The 21,630-nt window shown below is 42.3% G+C and overlaps 1 protein-coding gene across 1 annotated transcript in view; it reads right to left on the reverse strand.

Annotated features, from left to right (window-relative positions):
- Positions 1 to 21,630, reverse strand: part of STARD13 (StAR-related lipid transfer (START) domain containing 13) — a 120,798-nt gene that overhangs the window by 22,734 nt on the left and 76,434 nt on the right. The window contains exons 2-4 of the mRNA XM_009888392.1: positions 13,091 to 13,162; positions 11,006 to 11,087; positions 3,241 to 3,304 (exon numbers count right to left, since the gene is read on the reverse strand). Coding sequence (XP_009886694.1) covers positions 3,241 to 3,304; positions 11,006 to 11,087; positions 13,091 to 13,162 — 218 coding nt within the window. The remainder of the gene's footprint in view (positions 1 to 3,240; positions 3,305 to 11,005; positions 11,088 to 13,090; positions 13,163 to 21,630) is intronic.

Genomic DNA, 21,630 nt, shown 5'->3' on the forward strand with positions numbered 1-21,630 from the left:
ATATTTTTTTAATTTGTTGTACGTCCCAACATGCCAAAGGGACCTTAAAGAAGATTCTTGGCTGACACAAATCCCTGTAGCTGCACTGACATTACTGTGTGAACCGACAGGATTTAGCCTGTATTTTCTACAAGCTGGAATCGATTAAACTAGCCAAAGTGGTAGAGACATTGTGAAAAACACCAAGTGGAGAGCACAGAGTAGGAGACAGAAATAAATATCAGTTCAGTGGTGAATATACTTTAAATCATTTTTAGAGGAAAATAAATTCTGAGTTTTGGTTGTTTTTTGCGTTTTTTTTTGAGAAAGTAGACATGAACAGAAATGGATATTGGTAGTAAACAAGTTTTGCCTCTAACTACAACAAAGATAGGATTACATTCTGCCCAAGAACCACTCAGAAAATACAGAGGGGTTTTGGTGTCGAAATTTGGAGCTCAATCAAAAAAAGATTTAGTTTAGTTTTTTTAATTGGTAACGAAACATACTTGTGTCTCATCAGAAGCAAAATCAGACAAATGAAATATCTGGATACTGAAATGCTGCCGTGGTGACCTACTCCGAATTCGGCTGCACTATGAGTCCTGTGACATAATGTGCTTTTCTTTTGATGGAATCAGTAGAAATTCTGGAAGCCATGAACATCCTGAATGACCCACTGTTCTTGTTAGATATCAGAGTGTTCTGACAAACGAGACTGTCCTAAAAAAAATGCAGAGAGCACTTTTGGCCAACTGACATGTCACCAGCTATGGGGACAGTGGATCAAGAGTAGGTCTGAAAGCAACGATTCATCTTACACAGGCACAGCAGACATCTTGGAGCAGTGACTGTATACTTCTACTGACCTAGGGTGAAATCAAGTGTGCGGCTTTGGAGCGTATTCAAAAGTCCACTTGATACCATTATGTTTGGGAAGACGAGAAGGGGCAAGTTTCTCGAGGAGTGACTGATAACATTTGCCAAAGAGAAAGAGGTTTTGATTCACAGATTTGTCACAGTTGATGTAAAATAGTACAGCTTTTTGACTGAGGGTGTACTTGCCTAAGATACAGAGGGATGCTAACAAAAGGCAAAAAGTGGGTTTATTTGCAGTGGAATTCTGCCACATTTTTCCAGCTGGGGGCAGGAATTCTCATAAATCGACAGCTGCAGAAGGCAGTTAATCCAAAGGCTAATCTCTGTCTGTCCAAATCGCTTACGGACATATTTGCAACACATACACGAGGATTTCTGTATGCATCTCAATGAAGCCAAGGGGAAGAGAGCAGCCTACAGCGTGAATGTATGGGGTGGGCGAGCAGGCGGTGGGGAACACTCACCCTGTGCTGGCTTTCACAGTAACCTTGCCTGGCAGCTCGCTTGGTCGTATTTTGATGAATCACTCAAGCAGCTGCGCTAGTCCTGTGCAAACCTGTTATGCTGAACCTCCAAAGCAAGCTGATTTTGCATTTCATTGTTCAGATCACCATAGAGACTATTAGGAAAGGCAGTATCTACAGCAAAAAAGTTTACTTGGTTTAGTGTTCAATTCCAGCCTCAATTTCCAGCTTTTACACTTGCATTTACATTTCCTTCTGTCAGCAGTCTCTCCTCCCTCTTCTTCTCTCCCCGACATTCTCTTCTATTTTCACATGCCCTTTATCTGTCATCCCAAATCTCCTTCATCCCTTCTTTTTCAAATTTTTCTGTGCTCTGCTTCTCCCTGACCTCGTGCAGGTATGGACCCAACTGGGCTCTGTCCCCCTGAAAGAGTACCAATCAGGGCAGTCTCATTTCCATAGCAAATTAATGGTCACCTGCGAGGAGAGATGCTGAGGGCTTCAATCCATTCAGAACAGGGAGGAGTGGCACAAAAAAATGAATAAAAACAAAGATACCAAGAAAATCCTCATTTTTTTAACCACACATAATCAGACACTCAAAGAAGCAAGCAAGCAAGCATACAAACCTCACACCAAACCCAAAATACTCGTTGAAGAGAAGAAGGACAGGAACTAAACAGCTTCCAGAGGACAATCAGTGTTCACCTATATCTTGCTTTTTGTAATTCTGTCTCTTGTGCAGCTTTAGTATCTCTGCTTGAACACAAGGACACAGGCACATGGACGCAAACCAGACACCGCTCCAAGCAGGTCAATGACACAATCGATTGAGTTAGCATTTGATGAAGGACCTCAGCCTCTTCCTATAGTGCCTACCTGCCCAAATCACAAAGTTGTCGTGTAGTCAGGGTATTTTACTGTTCCTTCTCTCAGGTGTGATATGGGTGTTTGATGTGGAAAGCGTTGGCACTCATCAAAGACAAGAAAAGCCCATCAGGTCTGAAGCAGTGAAGAGTAAAGGTCCCTGTGGCTCCAGTGGATGGACAAAATGCAAGCTAAAGAGGCTACATATGCATAGGAACAAATGGGCATGTGCCAAAGGCAGAATATCTGGACATTAAAACCATTCTTTGTTCAATTCCCTCAAACAGTGAACAGAGTATGAATAGGCTGAATCTGTAAAGACACCAAAAATGCAACTCTTGAAGGTAGTTTTTAAAAAGCATTAGACAAACACTCTGATGAAGGAAAAACATACACCAAGATTTCTCAGAGTCGACAACTACCATTGTACACTACTGAAGGGCTTGGGGGAATTTGTGACCAGAAAACCAAACATTCAACAGTTAATGCTGGACATGTTACAAAACTCTCAAAATCAATAGGCAGTCTCTGCAGTCCTCGCTGAAAACCTTTCAGCTCAAATAATTTCCATGTTGCACAGGAGCTTGTACGGATGACAGAGTTTATTTTCATATTCTTAACCAGGATTAAGTCAGTACAAGAAATAAAGAAAAGCTATTGTTTTCATCGAAGCAGCTTCCATTTTTTCCGAGCAGGATTTTCCATTGTATACTCACATGGCACTGGCAAACAAGCCAGCATAATGAAACCGCACTGTCTTTTCACCCGCTAACTTGAATTGCACATACATAAAGTTTTAAGTACTGTGTGTGCCCTTTTAACACACGTAGTATTGTTCCTGCTATATTAGCCACAGTTTTTTTCTATTTTATTTCTAATTTCAAGATTCAGCAATTCACATTATCATGCATCCAGATAATGCTGACACTCGTGTTCAAAGTCAAATACACTTAACTTACTTTTAAGAGCATTACTGACTTAAAGGCTAAATTGGGGAGGTCTTATCACAAAAGCCCGGGCAAAGCCAGCACACTTCATGAAGTTTCCTTACCTTTTTTCTTTGGAAGTTCACATCGAGTTTCATTGAGGCGCACTTGTTCAGTGTGTTCAGTCGTCTACAAGGCAAAGCAAATTCAAAAGATTAGCAGCCTCTGATTAAAGGGCACGACTTCTCCTAAGTTCAAAAGCTTTTCTCTTATCTGCCTGTAGGGTGCCAACTGCATACAACAGGCTTCAGAAACGATACTGGTCATATTATTCCAGGCTATAAGACCACTGCATTAAAAAGAAATCTTAGCTTCACATTACTTGATAGCCAGGTTTTATCCATTGCTTTTTAATTCATAGACATTTAAGTACTTAGCAAAGGAAACAGGTATAAACAAAGACATCTGATGGCTGGGGAAATGACAGGAGAAGGAGGCAAGTTGCCTTCTGCAGGACGGTAACGTAATTGGTCTAAAATGGGTATTTCAAAGCACTGGTGAAAGACCAAAGAAAAAGATGCAGTTCCTCACTTTAGGCAGTTAGCACCTCCTTTAAAAAACTGACATAAAGAAGAACTTAAGAGCAGTTAGTTAAACGTTTCTCCACAGCCAGTAGTTCCTTTCCCATACCTGTGGATCTTATAGACAGGTTAACACACCCAACGTGTAAGAAACCTAATATCTTTAAATAAATATTTTTAGTTATTTTTGATCATGTTCATAATCATGTTATCAGGGACTCTGTAAAGCTTCTGCTCCTTAAATCCAAGGCTATCCCATGACAATAGTGGGTTGAAATGACAACTGAAATGATAAAGATTGAAAGTGAATGTGTGTGTGTGCTCATGTGCAGTCAGAAGACAAGAAAACATGAGCTTTCAATAGAGAACCTACCACGCTAATCATAGCTGATCAGTTTTTATTTATACTTAAATGTCCTGATTCATGAAACCATCCATCTTCTAAAAGCAGAGGCTCAGAGTGAAATATGTTTGACTGAACATTTTCTGGATTTAGGGCTGAATTTCAAAATAAAGAGAAGCAGAGTGAGAAAGCCACGTGCCCACAACACTCTTCTGAAGGCTGCCTACATCTCCTGTGTCTTTGCAGCAAGAGCTGCCCCTGTTGCTTCTGGGCCTCAGGAAGAGGCTGCAAATCTTCAGAACTGATAACATTGGAAATGTATGTGATAAGTTACAAGGACACATGAAAAAAAGTATCACATCGATAATGTAATCTCTCACATAGCATAAGAACATTATGGCATTAACATATTCTTCCCTGGGACTTCTAATATTAGAAATCCTTTCAAATTGCCACCACTAATAGAGAACCAGCCCACCAAATGTGGATCTTCCTTAAAAAAAAATCCCTCACAAAATATCACCTGCTCATTTGTAGATAAAATACTCCTCCCTAACTCAAGCCTATAAACCCATTATGCTATATCAGAAAAGTCCTGTGCTCATCATTTTAATGTCAATATAATGTATGCACAAGCACACCCCACACGCATGACAGTAATGTTCTTGCAATAAATTTCAGGCTTTGTGGCTCTGTAGCTATATCTTCAGCCTTCTGCCCACAAATCCTCCTCCTCAGGGATTACATCTATTATTGCAAAGCTCATCTTTTGCCCAAACATGGAATTTCCCAACCCAAAGTTGCATTTTCTTGGGGCCCTGGGGCTGAATAATGTTCAGCACTTCTTTTGAGTGTAAAATGTTTAAATTTGCATATCGATATTGATTCCAAATATACAGAGGAACAGACACATTTTCAAAGGACTCCAAACTCAACTTTCTGCCTGTGGAGACAGCTTCCTCTGAAAGGTGAACAGGAGGCTCAGATTGGAGACCCTGCACAGGGACCAGTGCTCCTTCCATTCACTTCCATTCACTGTGGTGCCATTTGCCTTCTAAAAACCGAGGACCAAGCCACGCATTTCAGGAGCGGGAAGATGAGGAAGTGACAGCCCTTGATGTACCCTTCACCCTGTTTGCACCCAGGTACCTCTGGACGTGTCCAGCCGACAGCAGAGAGTGCCGTGGTATTGAAAAGGGTTGCTTCCTCAGCATGGAGAGGTGCAGAAAGCGCACGGTGAAACCAACAAGACCATCCAAAGCCATCGTTTCCCCACTAACGGCATTTGAGACCGAGATCATTTCAGCAGAGACTGAGAGGTCAGCTCTATAAAAGTGAATGTCATTACTTAAACTGGGAGCTTGGGAAGCTGCATCATTGTCCTGGCTGCTTTCTAACCTGGCTTTGCTATGAAGAACTCACTTCAGCAGAAACAAAACTACTTTTTACTGGGTGCCAGGGGCTCAACCTCAAGTTTTAAATTCACCCATCTAGAAAACATCACCATGTTTTTTGGGGCTCTTCCAGTGCTGTGGAAAGATTTGCCAGTGAAATTAGAGAACTAATGATGATATTTGTGAGCTTGCCTGGTACTAACAACTCCAATCAAAGCCAGTCTGTTTCAACTGCTTATGCCTTGTTGATGTGCCAGCGGTGGCAGAAAGCTTTTCTCATCTGCTTAAATTTGTAAGATGACTGACAGCCAAGTCCTCCACAAATCTTTAAAAAAAAAAATATAAAAGTATCTGGCTACAAAAGGCTGTCACTAATATCCCAGTCAAAGTGAGAGAAGCACTACACTTTCTTGTCACTGCTTAAAAACATGGGAAAAGACTATCTGTTTGCAATGTTAACAAAACACAAAATCTGGACTTGAGAAAAGGTAGGAAAAAACACATTAAATAAATGCAAGAGAAGTGGCTATATAAAACCCAAATAATCTCAGATGCATTTGAATGCTTGTCTGGAAAGCTCTGCAGTGTTCAGGGGAAGCCAGCAAAATATTTACTACAGCAAGTGTTTCACTGATGTTAATTTTATTTCTTCTCCAGGCCATCCCAGGTAAACACTACCTCTGTGGTTTAACAGTTATCTCTATTATGAAAAATCATATCTATGTTAAAAATGTCCCTTAAACACCAGCAGAGTGATTCAGGTGCCCAAACAGAGATGTCTGATGCTATTTTTGATCCCATAGAGTACCAAGCCTCACCTTCAGCTGCTGCAGGCACTCTTGGTCCAGCCAGCCTATGGAGAAGTCTTAAGATACCTTAGGAGATCTGAGATGGCATTAGGCACAGGTATTTAGGGCTCTGTATCCCAACCCCAGTCCTGTACTAATTGACCCTTATGATGGAAGTTTTTCAGAAGCAGGAAATCTCTGACTTTTGCATCCTCTACTCTGGTGAGACCCCACCTGGAGTACTGCATCCAGCTCTGGAGCCCCCAACATAGGAAAGACATGGATCTGGTGGAGTCAGTCCAGAGGAGGGCCACAAAGATCATCAGAGGGCTGGAGCACCTCTCCTGTGAGGAGAGGCTGACAAAGGTGGGGCTGTTCAGCCTGGAGAAGAGAAGGCTCCGGGGAGATCTTATTGTGGCCTTCCAGTACCTAAAGGGGGCCTACAGGAGAGCTGGGGAAGGACTTTTTACTAGGGCATGTAGCGATAGGATGAGGTGAAATGGCTTCAATCTGGAAGAAGGTAGATTTAGATTAGATATTAGGAAGAAATTTTTCACCATGAGGTTGGTGAGGCACTGGAACAGGTTGCCCAGAGAAGTTGTGGAAACTCCATCCCTGGAGGTGTTTAAGGCTGGGCTGGATGCGGTTTTGAGCAACTTGGTCTAGTGGGAGGTATCCCTGCCTATGGCAGGGGGCTTGGAACTAGATGATCTTCAAGGTCCCTTCCAACCTAAACTATTCTATGATTCTACAAAATACAAGCTTGTAGCAACACAGGATCTGATTAGCTGAAAGGCCTGGTGAGTGACCTGTTATTCTGCTTGAAGAGACATCAGATAATGAGAAGGCAACTTTAAAGTGACTCAGAGCTCCATGCATTCCCATGGACCTGTTCAGCAGCTGCTTCCAAGCAGCGGGTGGGGAATGCAGCCAGGAGCACCAACCAGTGTTGCAGCAGGAGGCACCATAAGGAGGGCTAGCATGGACAGCATGGTCTCTTCAACCTCTGCAGATCTGCAAATATTGTTTCTTATGGATCATGACCAGGCAAACACATTATATGCTTCTGTAAACTCCTGTCTGAGGGAAACACGACACTGTATCTTTGTTTTATCATTCTTCCTTCTCCACTGGTTTTGGGCATGAAGAGAATATACTGTTTTCCAGTCCTATCACTTTTTGTCATGGCTGCAACTGAGTGAGGTACCTTATAGGCTACACATTCACACGAGTTGAGTCAACTCTTCTTGAGATCAGCAGGAGCCATTCTACTGACTTCAAAGCAGGGCCTTCTGTACTTCGTGTGGGGAGCCAGGCTTATCTCCTAACAGTACCTAGAGCAATAAAACTCAGCAGGCAGAACTAACTACACAATCACCACTTCAAAACTAATGGTCGGATGTCCCATGTACAGCGACCTTCGAATTATTTACAAGCTATCTAAAAGACACTAGCTATGGAAAAAGAGGCTGCTGGCTGCTTGGCACAGTTCAAATTTTAAGAGCTTGGTTTAAGGACCTATGTATCAGACTGTTACATGCGTTCTTTATATTCTTAGTCACTGTATTTACATGAACACAAAAAGTACAACATGGCTTGGCTTTTCCTTCTCAGCCTCTTATCACACCGGCCACAAAAGTTCCCAGAGCAGAGCTGGTTGCTGCTATTTTGGAAACTACACAGAGATCCAACTATAAAATTTTCATGCCCAATTATTATTTTGGCAGGCTGACAGCGTTCGCCTGCAGATTGCATAGCAATTTTCTATTGTTCGTTACTCAATAAAATCCGAGTGGAATCTCTTGATAGATACGCCTCTAACCCAAAGGCCTCAAATTTGGTCTTTACTTTGCCAAATTTTCAAATGATATTGTAAACAGCAGGAGTGTTAGAATATCTCAGAAAGGTCACTGAAATCCCTTACAACAGGGAGTCTTAGGCTTTCTGACTAAAATATTACCAGCTGCCTTAAAAAAAGAAAAAGAAAAGGTTCCTCTGCATTTGTACCTCATGTTGTCTTGTATACTGCAATGCCATAAGGAAACTGATTATAAAATGAGGTTCAGAGTCTGATTTCAATCCACAAGAGCAGATAAATTCAGTCTTTATTCTAGAACCATTACCATTCAGAGCTAAAACTCTCCTCAAACTGATTACCCACTCTGGCATTCCAGCTTTAAAATTATCCTCCAAATAAAAATTAGAAGCCCATTTTGTTCAGTACTACGGGCTGAATGCACTATTAGTCAGTGTGAAGGCTTGGCCGTAGCTTCGAGGGCAGTTTTGGGTGTTTGAGGAACGGAAGTTTGGCTCCCGACCTGGGAATCGGTGCATGCAGAAATAATAACCAACCTTTTTTTAACTTTCTATTTCATAAAAGTGCCTCACAGACTGCGGCTCTCGTATGATATACTGGCTTGCACCTTGTGGTAGTGCCACTGCAGAAGAAAGCAAGGGTAGAAGACCGGCCACAGCGGTCAGCCGAGCTGTGAGGATTTCCAGTGCACTGGAAAACTTGGAAGATATTGGTTTGATAGCTACTACAGCAACAAAGCTGGTACTGGGGGAAGCGGCTGGCACTGTTTATTGTTTCTGATTAACCTGAATCTTGACATTTGGCACAATCGCTTTTTACGGGTCTCTCTTGGCTAAAGGTTTGGAGCTGCTGAGTTACCGCAAATTAAATGTCTGCAATCTGAAAACCATAACCTGTACATAATAATTGTATTTCTACCTGGTATTATTATGAGGTGCTATTCATTTTTTAGTTCTAAAATGTTTAAAAATGCCCGACAAAAATTAAAGTCAACAGGTGTTGTCTTCTGAATAAAATCATTAAAGAAAAAGTTACCAGACAGCCATAAACCCCTTTGTCTTTGAATACAATAGTTCAGAAAGATCTATGTCTATGCTTATGTACTACAGGTCTCAGCAGTATCACTTGAATTAGGCTAATATAAAGCATCTGTCACATAAGTGCATCTCTCCAGCTGCTAGTTTATTTTCCAAAGCCTGATCTTTTAATAAAAAGAGAAAAACCCCACCAGTCTCTAGCTGCTCAGCTCACAAAGAAATCCTCATAAATATATCAGCCTAGTGTAATTCTTGTAGGTGTATCTGTGAGTCTACAGAGAGGCTGGAGGAGCAAGAGGTGAGCTGTTCCCATTTAGCTGTGTAGGTGCTGGATGCACGGTGACCATAATTGAAGTACTACCATTGCTAATTACTTCAGAGAAGAAAGACTAAGGAGAGTCACAGAGCTATGCAGTGACTGCACCTCACTGTTTGGTCTCAGGAGAAAGGGATGGCGACAGACATCATACTTGCACTTTTGGATGGTCTTTCAACTTCATAGGAGAGGGCAGAGGGGAAGAGATCTCAACTTCCTACCACTACCACTTTCCAGTTCCCAAACTACAGCAAAATATGTCTTCTACCATGCTAGACTGAAGTAGGGGGATGCAGGTATGTGTGGGAAGAAGGTTTCTTAATCATGGGCACACCAATCCCTCCCAACAAGCTGTACAGAACAGCAGGGGATTGAGTCTGCAGTTATTCTGCTCCTCAGCATCCTTGAGAGCAATCATTGAAGGATCCAAGTCTTCCCTACTGATTTGTCTTCAGACACAAAAGCTACTACACAGAGAAAGAGAATATTCTGTTCCCTATAACCATAATAGACAAAATGAGAAACAATGGGTCTGACTTGCAGCAAGGGAGTTTTGGGAAAGCTGACAGCTACACCCAGGAATTACCTAGATTCTCCAGGAAGGAGGGCATAGCCCAGGATGGAGAGATGGACTAGATGAACTCTCTTCCAGCCCTATTTTCTGTAATTCTCAGAAACCTTCTCTGCAGTGCTCTATCCCAGGCTCATTAATCCCTGCAATGCACAGTACAATGTTCAGTGGAACACCATAGGCTCTCTGATGACTTTAGCCACAGTTGCAGAAGGGGAAATAGAGTTTTGTCCAATTATCTTTATGCTGGTGTTGTGCAAGTTTCCATAACATGTAATAAAGCCTGCTTGGTTAGGGGCTAGAGGCTCCTTTGTCCTTGCTGAAGAGGAGAGGAGCAGAACCCAGCTTGAGCTGAGTGCAGGAGAAAGATGAGGGGAACAATGCCTCTGCAATGTGGTTTTGCAAAACTACCACAGAATTGCTGCTTCTTGGGTCCTGGGGGACAGTACTTGGGCAATGCAATACGGTATATTCATCACAGGCAGAGTATAAAAAGCCAGATAAACAGCAAACGCAAGCCCTCTGGGAGGGGCAAACCAGTGATTAGTTGTAGCAGCTGTCGTTCTGTGGGGTTCTGGTCCCACTTCTGTTACTGATGCCAAAAGGAGAGTATCGAGGGAATCACGGCAGCATGAAAACCACGTCTGCTGCCAGAGAAAGTACTTGCTGAATTCTGTGCAATGAAGTTTCGTCTTTTCTGCTGTGCTCGGGCATAAGAGTTATTCATGTGCAATGCAAATGTGTCTCCTTCATTTATTCAGGTTTTGCTTGTACTACTGCTAGTTCTTTCCTAAAAGGCGCATGTTTCAAATCCATTGGATTTGGGTCTTCTTAGATCATGTGATGTTTTCTATGAGTGTAGTGGGTCCTACTCCAGGATTTTCCATAAGAGGAATGAATTCGTAATGGTATCATTATAGATAGCATTGCTTAATTCACGTGGAAAAGCAAACATCTCTGCTGCTGCTTCTGCGGCTATGCTAACAGTAACAAATCAGGTCATGTTTTTAAATTACCAGAAAAGAAACGTTAGGTGTTATTTACCTGCAAAGAGGTTCTACAAGGTCCTTGTCAAGAAAATCATGATCTTTCTTTACTGCAGCAATGTCAATGGGAAACTGGGAGTCTATAAAAGGAGACACAATATTAAGATGACTGCTTGCTATTCAAATGAAAACACATTGTTTACATCTAAAATGCTTTGCACGTGCTTGCTCACTGAAATCTAGTATGGCCAATTTTACTCAGCTCTGTTTCCCTTTTCAGTCACTTTATTATTTTTTTTCTCTTAAAAATATTGTTGAGCGTCCTGTGCACCAAAGAGACAGCAAGATCATTTTGTTTAGGCTTTAACAAGATACTCACTTGCTAGCTGGTCTTTCTAGTGCCTAGCGCAAATGACTGAGATCAGAGAATTACCACCACACTTCCTTTATCCACATGAGCAACAAGGTTCTCCATTCCCATCGCAGTGACTTAACGAATTATTTGCTAGACAGACTTTTCCCATGAAACAGAAATGTTCTGCACTTTTCGCTTTTCACACAACTCCCAGTAACAACAATTTCAGACAAAGGGTTACTCGAGTAACAGAGACAAAAAAAATAAGCTGAATTATAACCCCCCAGTATTAGCTAAAAAGCCAGACTAGTGTGCTGGAAGCTGACATTTGTAATGAAAAGTGACATGGCTGCAACACATTAGTGGGATGCATAACGGTGGGACGGGTTCCAGCGCTGTGGCTGCTCTCCAGACTGCTCTGCCATGCTTAGGTACCGCAGCAGGACGCTGGGGTACAGGAACTACAGCCAGCAGTTCCAGACACTAGTGCTTAACGCTGACATAACAGATGCCTGTAAAAAGGACCTTGTTTTCCAAGATGCAGACTGTCTAGAGGGCATATTGACTGTATGGGAACTGTGGGAGCCCAGCACAGGCTGGTTTTTGGGGGGAACATCCCTTTGGATTCAGCAGGCAGTGGGCTCTCCTTTTTCTGGGGAGTCAGTATCTAAGATACTCCAGTTACAAGGCAGACACAAAAGTACTACTGGGACTGTGGTAGACGCACACCTATGTCAGCTTTCGTCTGGCAGGCTGATTAGTCTTAGTTCCTTGCTGGGTTTAATAGAGCCCAGCTGGCTCCTGAGGAGCCACCTAAGAATCTCTGCATGGTGCTCCCGGTACCTGGGCACCTGAGTGGCCCATCAGGAGCCAGCACCTGAGCCTTGAGGGACCTCAGCTGGCCATCAGAAGCTGCAGAGGTGTCCTCGTCCATCCCATGCGTGGGGATGGATGGTGTCCGAGCCAGCTCTCAGCAGAGCTGGCTCTGACCCACAAGGTTTCTTGGCCATCGCTCCATGCGTGGAGCCGTGCTGCCTCCAGACCCAAGCTGACCCTGGAAGGTGTCCAACGGCGTTTGGCGGAGCTGCGCTTCAGCTAATAAGCCTGAGCAGACCTGAGCTGGCTCCGTGTCTCTGGCAGAAAGAATATGCAGTTTGGGAAAAATGAGGATCAGCTGCAGTTTCCCTTTTAGCCTTGAGCTAGGGAGACCAGGAAAATCCCAGCCCCAGTCCCCAAACTGCCCCTGAACGCAGCAGCAGTGCAACCACTCACCCTGCCCTCGGGGACTCCGCTTCCCTGGGCACGGACTTTAGAGCTAGGAAGGGGACATGGCCATTTGCTTTGAGTCAGCACCAAAATATTGGCTTTCCTTGCTTTGCAAATGTAAAATGCAGCTCAGATTATTCACTTTTGGTAACTTTGCAGAGTTTTCCATCTTATTTTCAATAAGATTGAAACTTTCAGTAACTTTCAGTGCTTTCAATCTTATTTTAGACATAGTTCAGGAAGTTAAAAAAAGAAACCTATATATTTGGGTTTTTTGTACTTGCTTTTGTTAACCTTTGAGATTTACACAAACTATGTCCCTCTTTTCTTCTTTCCCATGGCTATGAGGGCAAAAATCTTACTTTTCTATAGGCACTGGTGTGACTCCAGCAGCTGAGGCTTTGTGAAAGAGCCAGCCATGGCCATAACTCAGTCAAATGTAAAGTTGGCCGACTGCAAGCTCTCCTGGCAAGGGCCCAGTGCACTTTCAGTACCGCACAAAGGGGAGAAAAACCTACTTACCCTCATAGAACTGAGCATATTGGGGAAATCCAGCTGCACGTAACCAGTCACACGCTTCCTTTGCTTCGATTTCTGAGCAGAAAGAGAAAAAAGTTCACACTTTGTTAATTTGCATTAGAAGTTCTTTTAATTATAAGGAAATAGCAAAGAGACTGGTAGTAGCTGTTTGTTGCTTAAAAGTACTGTCATCACTCTGAAGTATTTTTTATAGCACCAGAAAATAAAATAGTCTCTTAAAGAAAGCCACCTGCTTCCACAGGACCCTGAGGTTTGCATAGCTGCTTGGTGACCAGGATGAAGTGTTAATCATCTCCATGCAGCAGGAGAAGTTGCTCATGCAGGTTTGTGGTCCTCTGTCCTATCCTCCCCCAAGGGTAAGCTGTTGGGGAGAGGTGAAGATAAAGTAGAGTGGAAATGGGCTCACAGAGAGCATGCACTGTGTTTTCTCCTGCTCTGACACTTCTTGTGGTGAAAAGTCCCACATGTAAGCCACGGAAAGCTCTGCCAGGAAAACCCCAGTGCAGGTCTCATTACTGAAAGGCCATTGCACAGGTAGGGTGCCCCTTCCTACCTTTAGCCATTTGAACTCCATTATATAGACTCCCTCCATAGTCAATAGAGATGCAGTTACTTCCAAAGGGTGATTCATTTCACCTTACCTTAAAGTACTGTCTAAAATAGATGGGATAAATCAACTACTGACAATGCTTTTCTCTTGTGGCTGCTAACAGAGGGAGCATAAACAGCTACAGGTATGTCTGTGCAGCTAAATAAAATAGATACAGGCAGTAGCTTCAAGCACCAGACCCCAGACTGCTCACTCTTTAATTTTAATCCACTTTCAGGCCTGTTTTGGACTGTTTCAGTTACCTATCAAGACAAATCTTTTCTTGAGAAGGCTAGTACTAAGCAGTGAGGAGAGGAATCAGTCTGTGTCACCTTGTGCCTGCCTCTCCACTATTTAGAAGTATGGACATGGATGACACTGGACTAGGTTTCCCCTTTCAAACAGCTTTCACTGGGTAAGATGTATCCTTCCCCCATGGAAGAGGTGGGGGAATCATCAGCTGGACAAGAGAAGAGTCCCTCTTTATTTTGGGAGTGACAGTAGGGATAGGTGAGCATGAGGGAATGGAAGAAAATTGTGTTCATGAGAGGGACTATGTAAGACCTGAAGCTTTTTGTGCAGGAGAGGCAGATCCACCCCATGCAATTACTAAAGCAGCAGTAAATAAATGTCAGCTACACAAAACCAGACGATAAATTTTCAAGTGTCTCCAGTGAAATAGACTTTGTGCGCTCCAGCAGTCACACACACAGTTACGCACCCAACCTCTGAGATGACCAATGCATGTTGACAGTATGGTACCTCAATTTTTACCAAGCTCCATGGGCTTATTTTATGGAAAGCAGCATGTCAGGTCCGGCTCTGCCCAGCACCAGCACTGCCTGCATGTGCAGCTGCTCCCAGAGCAACTGGAGGAAGAACTGAAAACAGAGGATCACCTGGACAAATGTGGGTTTCTGGGGAAACCTGGGCAACACCTCCTTCCTGCCCAGATCTAGATCAGGATCTACCACTTGAACAGTTTTGGTTTACAAGATCAAAGTCAAAACACGTATCTGCACCTCTTAAATTTGCAAAATGCTAAGGAATGGAGTGTGCAGGTGTTGAAGAAATGAGACATTTTATGTTGCTTATTATTCAACCTGAAGGAACCAGTCAAGAGTTTTGGCACATTTGTGGTTGTAAAATCTGGGCAGCCAAAATAAAAACCCCTAAGTATAAAACAAGCAATGGAACTGGAAAAAGAAAATCAGGCTCATTTGCTCTTGGGCATGCAAAAAAAATATTCAGTTGTAAATCTGTTTTCTACTAAAATACATTTTTATAGATAGGAGATGCTGGTGTGAATTTTTCCCCATGTAATTCTGTGCAAATCACTCATTATACCCTTAATAACTTCACCCACTGAAGCTCACCATAAAACCTTTGAATATACTCTGCAGTATGTGACCTACACACTTTTCTGCTCCTCTAAATACTGAGTCACGCCAGCAAATTTTGCTGCAGAAATCAAAATTCAGAATACAAGGTCTACATATCAAAAGCCTGATTTCACAAAGATGATTAGACAGTCTGTAACAGCTCTGCAATGGCCACAATCATTAGCAGTGCTGAAAAGGATTTACCACTAGGTCTTCATTTGCTTTGACATTAGTTCATGTCAAGGCCAAAAAAAGAGTATGAAAGTACATTCAGTTCTTAACACTGTGCAGAAGAATGAGCAGCTTACATAAAACGTGGCTCTCACTACTGCACATCTGTGTGCTGAAAGCACATCTCTATTATGTTCCAGTGAGACTGAATATTTTTATTAAATACTTGGAAAAAAGACAAGTCTTTATACTTTTTTTTTCTTTTTGCTTAATTCAATCTCATGAAACGCAGATGAATCGATCCCATTTCAAAATGTATTTTACAACTCAGAACAGCTGTACGTACATTCTAGCTTCATCTGGCCTGGAAGCACAACTAACAGAGGCTGTGGGTGATGGAGAATGCTACCATTTAATGCTCTTATATGCTTATCATATTTCAGTGTTTTTTTGCAGTTGGCTGCTCAGAGGAGCTCAGTTGGCTCCTCAGAGCTGAGGAATCTTCCTGCAGCCCAAGTGAGATCTAAAAAATCTCAGTTTGCAATGGGTGAAAAATTGCAGAGAATAACTGAAGAAGTAAATCTCACCCATGAGGGTTTGGGGGGTGTGGGGGTGGTTTTTTCGTTGTTTTGTTGGGTTTTTTTGTTGTTTGTTTTTGTTGTTTTTTTTTTTTAAAGAGATTTTAATACACTGCAACCAGTCAAAAATGGTTGATGGCTTAACTTCTGCTTTCAAATCTTTGACTCTATCTCCTCTACGAAGAAATCTTTTGGGAGTATTGTCATTTTCTAAATGATCATCCCAAACAAACAGATTCCCCCTCGAATAAGATTTGCTAAGTCAGCTTCCAGGATACTGCATCTTAGACATGTATCGGTGCCCAGTTCCTTCGCTTATCTCTCTCTCCTTTTTTGTCTTATTCAGAGGACAGCAGGAGGGGAGAAGTGTAATGTGCTGCTGGCCCAGGCAAAAATACGACTTTGCTCATATAAGTGTATTTCCACTGGCTAAAGGCACGTGTTTGAGCCATTCCCCTCTTGGCCACTCCTGCAGTTTGGGTGAAAAGGCACAGCCAAGGGTTTATTCCTCAGCAGACACCAAAGGTGATTTCTATTATCTCACTCTGGGCATGTAATCCAAGTTACAGTTCAGAATGCAATACAAATGCTTTCATTACTGGATATTGTAATGCTTAAAATGTAATTTGAGATGCTCAGTTTAACCTTCTCTTTCTGTGCTCATACTCTAATATTTGCTTTTTGTTACTTGCTAGTTAAACATCAGTGAAGACTTCTTTGAGAAGGGATGAGTACAGGACCAAAAAGGCCTCACTGAAGTTGTCAATGCAGGGTTGCAGAAATACTTTTGGCAGTGTTGGTTCAGTGCTGCTCCCACGTCCAGGGTAACGCAGGGGTCTGAACCAGCCTGCAGCAGCTGCACTGTCTTGCTGCAACCCTGCAAGACCTGGAAAACTATGTGTGTTCACAGGTGGGTCCAAGGCAACTTGTCAACAGCACAGAGAAGGGCTGTTAGGCCGAGAAGAGTGATTTTAGAGAGGGCACGGCTCATAGTTTTGTGCTTAAGGCTTGCAGGAGCCACAGCTCCTCCCACATGAGCCACATGGCATATGAGCCACCACAACTGACCCACAAGCAGGATCTCCCTTGGTGAGACCAAAAGGCTGCTGAGCCCAGTGCACCCGATGGTGGGTTTGTCTTTATGCACTACTGTCCTGCTCTGCTGGTAGAAAAGAAGTCAGGGACAATTTACCTACTGCTTTCCAATTGTTTGGGCAGCAGTTAATGACAATCATTAATTATTAAGGCTAGATAATAATTCAGTCACAAATATTGACAAGCACCAATATTGTCTCACAGTAGTTGAATTCTCAGGGTTTTTTTTCAGTTTTTAGTTGAAGCTTGAGAGGAAACAAATTCCTCTTTTCCATTTCACTTTTCTACCAGTAGCGAGATATAACTGACATCCACACATGCAAAAGCCCTCCAGCCACCTTTCTGGGAGCTCAAGGTGATGATCTCCTCGTGGCCTCCATATTCCCTTCATCTACCAGATCTTCCCAGGAGGTATGTCCAAAGTCTCCTGCACACAGCTGTTGCTGCTGACCTTCCTTGCATCTCGCCCAGAGGCCCCTCAGAAGTTGCCCCTGCTTCACCGAAATCTTTCAGTGCCCATATGCAAGCAGGGACTTAAAACCTTATCACACATTTCTGTGATCAACCACCATCTCCCCCCCCTCCCCCCATACGATTGCATCTTAATTGTTCCTCCTAGAGTTGTCCCACTGTGTATTAAATTAAATGTTTATCAGAGACACTGATACAGTAGCCCAAAGCATATATCACACGGTAGAGACCGAAGTGCAAATCTCTGATCCATTTTTTGATTTATTTAGGAGGTAAGTAAAGTGAAATAAGGAGACAGAGGTTTACCCAGGAAACATGACAGATGTTCAGAGCACAGTTGGGACTTGGCTTTGAGTCCATCACTAGTGTTTAGCTGGTTTGAGCTTGTTTCCCACAGACCATGCGGGTGCTCTGACTATTCTGGGGCTGAAACGGAGACATTTTCTTGCAGTCTTTCTCTCCCAACACTTTCTCTGATTCTTCACAAACTGCTTTCATGGTGCCCAACACCGGAGGAAGACTCCAGCAGTCAGCTGCCACCAAAGGGGATATCCTGCCCAGCCTGCTCCATGCCAGCTGGCTCCTTCTCCTGCTTCCCTTCGTGCCACACCAGCTCCTGGCTAACCCTTCACAGATCTAGCTCAACCCTTGAAGCTGGCAGAAAACTAACCCCCTGAAACCAGGAATGGTCTGCTGTTGGGTCTTACCCAGATCCTCTAAGGGTCCTCTTTTAGTCCACAGTAGCTGCATTTTAACAAGCCAAATAAAACCAAACCACTGGGACAGTCCTTCCTCACACAAAAGAACGCAGAACTGCCTAAAAAGTTGTTTGGAGGAAATTGCTCTGTCAAGAGAAAACCATGTAAGTAAATTAATTTTCTAGCTTGGGACCTTATCACTGTCCACGAATATCAGTGCTAAGACCTAGAGACTACAGTCCTTTCCCTTTTCCTGTCTAGACACCAGCATTTCATCTTGTTTCTGCCTTTCTGCCACTCTCCCTCTGTCTCTTCTATTTTCTGTTTTGGTGCTTCTCCCTGTTTTTTTAAACTGTATTTTTTATTTAAGATTCACATATCCCTTTGCGCAACGCAGTGAAAGAAATAGCAACTGGAATAAATAAGGTGCATAATTACCCCATCTATTGAGTTTACATCAACTTTATGCGATAACCTTTATTATTCATCTGTCTGTAACAAATCACTGTTTATGCTTACTTTTTTATTCCCCCTATATTTCTCACCCTTTAAATCTAATTTACTAGACTTAAGATAAAATATCTGGGAGTGTTAGAGAAGATGATTAATGAAGTCATTGGAAAGGAGTGCATTTTCCTGTGCAGCCACATCAGTGAGCTTCAGTGGCCATCCCAAGCTGATCTGTTAGATAGAATAGGTCTCACTCTTGCAAGTGTTGTTTGGGAGCAGAGTAACAGCTTGGTACGGCTCACAGGCTTTGCAGGTGGTTAGTCTGGTGCTATGCTTTACATTAACTTTGGGTCCTTGTCTTACTCTCTCCTTCAAGAGAGGGAAAACTGTTGGGATGACAGTTTGTGCTGCATCTTCCAGAACAACATCTACCTGGCATTTTAGGGTCAGTTTGGAGGCTCAGCTCAACCCTGGGTTTAATAACATCTTTTAGTCTCAGGAGCTGCTCTGGAGCTTTGTGAAAGGTGAATCAGAGAATACTCCTGGGAAGGAAACATTGACCATGTCTTGCATCTGAGGCATGCTCAAGGCAGCTGTAGACACTGTGTGGGAGAACTTCATCCTTGCCTTACTGGTCTTGATCCATTCCTTGTGCCCCACACACCTGTCATGTCACCGACAAGCCATGTCACCACCCTGATGTCTTCCCAGAAGCGCACTCATGAAGGCTGATGGGATCTGTAGGAAAGTTCAGTTCAGGCTGAAACTGTATGAGGACAGGTCTAGTGTGTTTCAGCTGCTTCTTGCAGCCCAGTCTGAGATACTTCAATGGCCACTGCTACTCTCCTGCCCCTACATCTCATAGTCTTTAGGATGCTTATCTGTGTAACTCTTATTCTTATTTTACAGAAGGAGATTTAAAGCACTTCAGAAGTACATAATCTGGAGTACTGCATCCAGTTCTGGGCCAGAAGTACATAAGCAGGTTAGAGAGAAGGTTGGTGGGAATTAGGTGCCCGACTCCTTCAACTGCCCATGAAAATACGGCAATGTTGCTCCTCAGTTGCTAATACCCTTAGAAATCTGGTCTGGACAGAACAAATCACAAATTTCTGGTACCTAAACCCATCACTCCATTGTCCCTCAGCTGCTATATAATACTAAATGCTGATAGGTTTCCACTGAATGGCATTTGCAAAGCTAGTTTGGAGCTAAGAAATTAGACTAACGTAGGGTATAGGTGCTAAATTGTTGGAAAATATTGGTAAATATGAGAAAAGATGACTTTCCAAGGTCACATAGGAAATTCACAGCACACAGGGGGTCACATCTATAGCTTGAAAGGAACAGGTTAATACCTTAACTAGTAGCTTATCATCTCACTTCACTACTGCAAGCAGGCTGGTGCAGATCATGGAAAAATAAAAAACTTTTCATATTCCCTAAGGAAAGAGTCCCATGCAATTTAATAAAGATGGATACAATTTTCTGCAACCTTTCATGTTTCATTATACCCACCAGAATTTTTTAAAAGGGAAAATTCTAAAGTTTTATTTATAGGATGACATAAATTTTTGTGCAAAGGATATCGGTGTCTCTGAAATTATTTAGGCATTTAGCATCATTTCCTGAAAACTCTATTTGAGGCAATGCATTTAGATAGAGGTCTAATGGTTTACCCCATTCCCTTCCACTCTGTAGGACTCTTCCAGAAGACTTCCAATAATAACACAAAGGTAATTGTACCATGCACCAGTAAAATTACCATTTATAGTACAAATATATCATAAATAAAATAAAACATAAGCATACAATGAATTTCTATGATTTTACTACCCTATGGTGCATACTCTTCAATAAATCCTGATAATAAGGTTTTCAAAAGTAGAATTTCATTGGAATTATTTTATATCATGCCATATAATTACTATTAGGGACAAGGTTATGTTTTGCAAGCAAAGAACAAATAAAGCTGTCAAAGCGTTATTTTAATAAACCTTAAGCTTTTGCAGAATATTGTGGTACCAGTAATAGTACAATAAAATATGGACCTTTTAAACTACTGTGGCTGAATATAATTCAAATGTCAATAGAAAAAAGATCCTTTCAAGCTCATGAGTAGTTTCTTTATGTGTCATTCTTTACACTTGGTGAATAATAGTCAGATGATGTCCATTCATGCTCTGACTTCCTAGAAAGGTTGAAAGTGAGAAGCATGATTATTTATGGACATGAAAAAAATCTCATATGCTGAGAGATGAAAAGATTGGGACTGTTTACCTTGGAGAGCAGATGAATACAGAAGGGTTATGATAAAAAGGGTACAAAATCAGGGGTAATACAAAAATAGGAAATTGGGAACTTCTATTCACTCTACTTTGCAGCACAAGGACAGGGAGATTAATGAAAAGGGAGGAATGAAAAAGAAGGAAGGCAATCTGAACTGATAAAGTATTTTCTTAAAGCATTCTATGAAATTCATTGCCAAAGGACACTGGGATCAGGAGGTGAGTGGGATCAATACCGAGCTGGAGTCTTAGCTGACTACTCGCTGCTACCACCACGGATTTGGAAACGGATTCTCCAGAACAGAATAAATGTAACCAAACTAAAGACAGTGTTATGAGATTAATTTTTCCTGGTTAGATGACCCCTTATATAATTTTCCCTTCTGAGTTACTGACATTTCTATTGCTCAGACATAGTCTGGGACTATATAAACTGTTTCTTTCAACCACTATGACAGTTGTTTTGTTCCCTGCTATAACCAAATTCTGCACAGCTCAGATGGGAGACTTCTTGTCAACCTTTTATCTTGAGCAAGGGCTGCATTTCCCAAGAAGAAAGAAGAAAGGTGTGTTATTCCTGCAGGGAGTTAGGAACGTAACTCCCCTTTGGGTGAAAGGGATTATCCTGAATTCCTTTCCTACATTAATGGGCTACTGGTAAAACTGGTAGGCCTGAGATTTATAGCAGGTTTACCAAGCACGAAACTTTACAGGTTTGGGAACACTGTGTCTGTATTAACAGTTTTTACATCTAGATCTCATCAGAGCTAGATATGTAGCACAATGGTTTCACTCATGCT

This window comes from Charadrius vociferus, unplaced genomic scaffold, assembly GCF_000708025.1.
Source record: "Charadrius vociferus isolate BGI_N301 unplaced genomic scaffold, ASM70802v2 scaffold16, whole genome shotgun sequence".
Taxonomy (NCBI): Eukaryota; Metazoa; Chordata; class Aves; order Charadriiformes; family Charadriidae; genus Charadrius; species Charadrius vociferus.